Below are 4940 nucleotides of genomic sequence, written 5' to 3'. Positions count from 1 at the left end.
TATATCACACTTGACAGTTTATTCATTTTATTATTTAAATTATATTTTTTATATATTGAGGTTATAATCAGTGAAGGTGCAACTCCATATTACCCGCACATTTGGATCGGCCTAAACCCAATAAGGCCCATTATAGAACTGGAAAGTTCGTTATGGGCCTTGGGCTTCATAAGTGCTATCTTTTGCAACTTTTTTAAGGCCTGGGTGGAATATCTCTTTTGAGTTGTTCTTTGATCCTGGATATTCCTATACTGAGCCGGGATAATCAGGAATTCTGGATAGCTTCTCTCCTCTGAAGCTCTGATGCCTCCTCTCGCTTATGCTTTCGCCACTCTCCCCCTTCCGACCAATTCACCATGCCTCCTCCCTTTCCGACGTGCCTCTTTTTCCCCTTTCTCTCTAAAACCTCTCTTTTATACGCCTTCCCGTCGCCTAACTACAACTCTCGCCACTGCCAACTCAGACCAATCGGAACCGCCTCTTGCCTCGGCGGCGGAGATCGAAATGCTCCCGGGCCGAGATGGAGTCTTCTTGGCCCGTCTTCCTTCGGTTGTCATCCTCTGGGACCTCGACAACAAGCCACCACGTGGGCCCCCTTTTGACGCCGCAGCCTCACTCAAGCACACCTCCTCACTCCTCGGACAAGTCGGGGATTTCTCGGCATATGCAAACCAGCACGCCTTCTCGTACGTGCCAGAACGGGTACGATCGGAGCGTAACGAACGACGCCAACTTGACTTTCTTGAGAAGAAAGGGTTGGTGACACCGACTGATCCGTACACGTGTGGAATGTGTGGGAGAAAGTTTACGACCAGACCGGAGCTGAAGCGACATTTTAAGCAGTTGCATGAAAGGGAGCGCATGAAGAAGGTCAATCGGATGCGGTCCCTCAAGGGCAAGAAGCAGCAGAAGTATTGTTTCTCTTTACAATGCTAATTGATTTCGATCAGAGTAATTATGAGTATCTGACAAGGTAACATTTCTGTTTGATAGGTTTCGGGACCGGTACATCAATGGTAACCCTAAGTATGAGGAGACAGCAAGGGAACTGCTAACTCCTAAAGTTGGTTATGGTCTGGCCACCGAGTTGAAACGTGCTGGTGTAAATGTTCAAACTGTGAAATCTAAGCCACAAGCTGCAGATGAAGCTTTGAAAAAGCGAGTGAGGCAATCTTTGGCACGTGGGGTCGACTGGATGGTTTTAGTATCAGACGACTCTGATTTTGTTGAAACAATCCAAATGGCACGTGAGGCTGAGTTGCGTACAGTTGTGATTGGTGATAGGCAGCGGGCTCTGGGTCGAAGAGCAGACATTTGGCTCCCGTGGGCCCAAGTCGAGAGAGGGGAAATAACTGACAAGGAGTTGAAGTCGAAAATGCAGGGTGGGGGCTTTGACAGGGAAGAAGATGAAGAAGAGGATGATGAAGATGCATCCTTTACGAGTTCATGGATAGAGTTTGGTGAGGATGAAGAGAGTGATGACTTTGATGATGTGTTTGAGGTGATTACCGGGGTGAGTTCTCAGGGAAGGAAAAAGGGGAGAGGGAAGGGGAAGGGGAGGAGGAAGGGGAGGTCGGATTTCTCAGATGAGGATGAGGGTTTTGAGGAGTTCAGTGTTGAGATGGATTTAGACGACAGTGGTTTGGGTATAATTGGCTCGTTGTTGATGGGGGACGAGCTCTTTTGGGATAGTGACTAAGAGAATTGGTGGCCTGATTGGGCTTGATGTATATATTTTCTGAATGGGTTCCCTCCTCACTGCCTTCAAACTGGTAGTATGCCAATTTTTTCGTCCCTTCACATTGTGACCTTTCAATAGTCCTCAATATTGCTTCTTCATGAAAGCCAAATAGTCTGATATAGGTATTGGATTATTTGAAGTTTTAGTGTAATTGCAAACTTTTGTTTTGTTGTCTCAAGTTCTAATCATTACAAAGTTCTATTATTACTTTATTGAGATTTGAAGCATGCTGCTTATATCTTTTTATATTAAAAAAAAAGTTGGTCTTTAATAGAAAGTTCCTTTGGAAATTGTCCAGGCCCCCTTCCAACCAGTGTAGTATGCTAGTCATGTGACCTTTGTTGAGATACAAGTAACAATAACACATACTTGACTCATTCAAATACCATTGCTAGAATTCAATATTCTTTCTTATATGAACAAGAAGGGACTAATTATGCTCTTCTTAAATGGAACCATGTTTATAGGAACTACTGTAGTTTGCTAGTTTACAAAAAAAATCGATAATCTGTTAAACTGAAGCATGTAGCATGTGCTGCTTTCTAAAAATATTTGAAATATATAACTGATCTAACACAAGTCCTTGCCTATTATTATGTTGATCACCATGCTTTGGAGCTTACTAGTGTATATTTTGAACACTTAATCTGTTGGTTGGTTTTAATTGAGGGGCTGAATTAACGTCTGCTCAGTGTTTGGAAAATAATATTTGTCAATAAAATTTGGTGAATTTTTTATACAAATTTGATTATTTCAGGTACATTAAGCACCATATCATGGAATGGCAGCATCTAGTATTGATAAGATTTATCCAAACATTGAATTATTTATGTCATTGTATAAATTGGCAAGAGTATCGTGGAATTAGATTTCTTGTTTCCTTATCTGTTATAATGCATGCTGAGTTGAGAAATCTAGTTTCAAAGGTAAAAAATATGTTAAATTTTTTTAGAAAAGAAATCAACTTGCTTGACTCTCATGCTACCTCTATTCTCTGCCTTTTTTTATCTTCCAATAAAATAACATAGCATTCATTATCTGACTAATAAACCAGCCTGTATCTCTCCAAAAGAGGGGATTAACTCTCAAAGTGGAGCTAAAAGGCAGGATTATGATACTTGAAACACTAATCTGATCGTTAGTTGATGCTATTGCAAGTTATGTTATGTTTGTTGGTTTGTATCATTACTGTATCATGCGTTCTAGTTTAATGCTTAACTGCTACGTATTGGTTTTTGGTACCTTCTTGTTTGGAGTTAGGGGTGTTCTAACGGTTCGGTTTGTTCGGTTTTTAACTGAACCGAAAATTTTTGGTTTAAATGGTTCGGTTTTTCGGTTTAAATGGATCGGTTTGGTTGAATTTTTGAATTATTTCAGTTTATATGGTTCTATTCGGTTTAGACTTTTCAAAACCGACTAAACCAAACCGACAAAATTATATTGGTTCAAGTATGGTTTATATTTTGTTTGATTCAATCATTGCTTCCTTTCGTATTTAAAACATATACATATGTTATATGGAATTGAACAACTTATGTATGAACATGTTTAGTTTTCATTAATAATGGCACCATTAGGTTTACTTTGGTTTGAACCGAACAAATCGAAATTTACTTTGGTTTGTTTGGTTCGGTTCTATTTTTGAAAACTGAAGAAAAATTTAGTTTGGTTATTTTAGTTCTGTTTCAACCGAACCCACCGTTTGAACACCCCTATTTGGAGGGGAGTGAAGGGTCTAAAACAAAACATATGCACACATTAACAAATTCGGTTCTAAATTAAACTGTGAGCTGCTGATGTCTAATTTGAGAAAATTAGAAGCTGATAGAATCACATGTATATATCATGACAAAATAGCCATGGCATAAATTGAAAAATTAGTAGAGAATAATGCTAAAGTGACCCCTTGGAAGTATATCAGTAAATAATAAATTAAGAGAAGTTGATAAACGTGTTAACACTAAATTACGATTATATAGTCGTTACTTTGTTTTTGTATATGTCAGGTCATTTGCAAGCTATGGTTCCTTTCCCCCCACACTCTTTACATTTTTTGCATCTGAGGTCGCTTCAAATTTGATGATTTAACTCAGAACTTCCAACTATAGGAAAATTAAATTGCTAGTACGTACAACAACAACAACTAGGCTATGTTTGGTTCGAGTAAGAATATGCTATTTTTAAAACAAGGTTATTCGGAATAGTTTGTTTTTTGTTTGGATAGAGCTGAATAGCTAGAATAGTGAATTTAACTATTTTGTCTTATTAAAATAATTTATTCTTACAAAAAGTTGAATTTGACTATTAATAAGACAAATAGTTATTCTAGCTATTATTTAGTTTGAAACAAATTGAGATAAACTAGAAATAGAATTCAATCGGAGTCATAAAGTCAAGATAGATAGTAACAAAATGATGATGATGATAATATTATTGTCCGGCCAATCCCCGTTTGACTGTAATTAAGCGCCCTTTGACTTAGCGATAGATCCACTAATGCACCTCAACACCATATATATTATTGTCTGGCTAATAAATTCCGCTTTCATTTTGCTCCACAAATTTAGAAATAGAGGGTTCATGCCAGGGGATGATCCAGGATTTTCGTCAAGAGGGGCAAAAAATTATCGAATCCAATTTAAATAGCTTATCGAACTTAAACCCATTAACTAATTGGGTACTCGATAAAAAACAATATTTTGACTTATAAGTTAAATTTCTCATACTTTAACTTATAATTCTAATTACCAATTATAATTCAAGAAATTTATTTTGATTTTAACACTAAATTTAATATGAATTACAAATTAAATATCCAGAGAGTGACAACAAAATTTCTAAGGACGGACAAAGTCGACCGATACTGATAGATCACCACTAAAACTTGAAATCCAAGACGAGCGGCTGCCCCCCTAGTTCTATACTGGGTCCGCCCTTGGTTCATGCTGCTTGTAAGTTGTAATTTGTTTGTACCCCACAGTTTTAATACAGCAATTTGCTTCACATAGAAGTACAGAATTAGCAGCAATAATTTGTTTTTGGAGAAGAAGTCGGCAGATTGGTTTGTTCGACGGAAACCATAAACGAATTTAATAAATTGTTGGTTACTTTTTAACAAAGTGTGTATTGTTATTGAAGAAGTTTATATTTCTGATAGAATGTGCATTTTTGAAAGTTTTGACTGTAAATTTAAATTTTT

At 37.4% G+C, this 4940-nt stretch overlaps 1 protein-coding gene across 1 annotated transcript; it reads left to right on the top strand.

Moving 5' to 3' along the window:
- Positions 1-213: 213 nt before the first annotated feature.
- LOC144553544 (uncharacterized) lies at positions 214-1951 on the top strand. The gene is made up of 2 exons (XM_078301759.1): positions 214-911; positions 994-1951. The coding sequence occupies exons 1-2, from the start codon at positions 304-306 to the stop codon at positions 1697-1699; spliced, it is 1314 nt and encodes a 437-aa protein (XP_078157885.1). The 5' UTR covers positions 214-303; the 3' UTR covers positions 1700-1951.
- The last annotated feature ends 2989 nt before the right edge of the window (positions 1952-4940 follow it).

Source organism: Carex rostrata, chromosome 4 (genome assembly GCF_964058835.1).
Source record: "Carex rostrata chromosome 4, lpCarRost1.2, whole genome shotgun sequence".
Taxonomy (NCBI): Eukaryota; Viridiplantae; Streptophyta; class Magnoliopsida; order Poales; family Cyperaceae; genus Carex; species Carex rostrata.
This window is presented reverse-complemented; position numbering and strand designations above follow the sequence as displayed.

Coding starts and splice junctions, on each gene's coding strand:
- LOC144553544 (XM_078301759.1), top strand. CDS start 304: ATGCCTCCTCTCGCTTATGCTTTCGCCACTCTCCCCCTTCCGACCAAT. Junction 912..993: donor AAGGGCAAGAAGCAGCAGAA/GTATTGTTTCTC, acceptor TCTGTTTGATAG/GTTTCGGGACCGGTACATCA.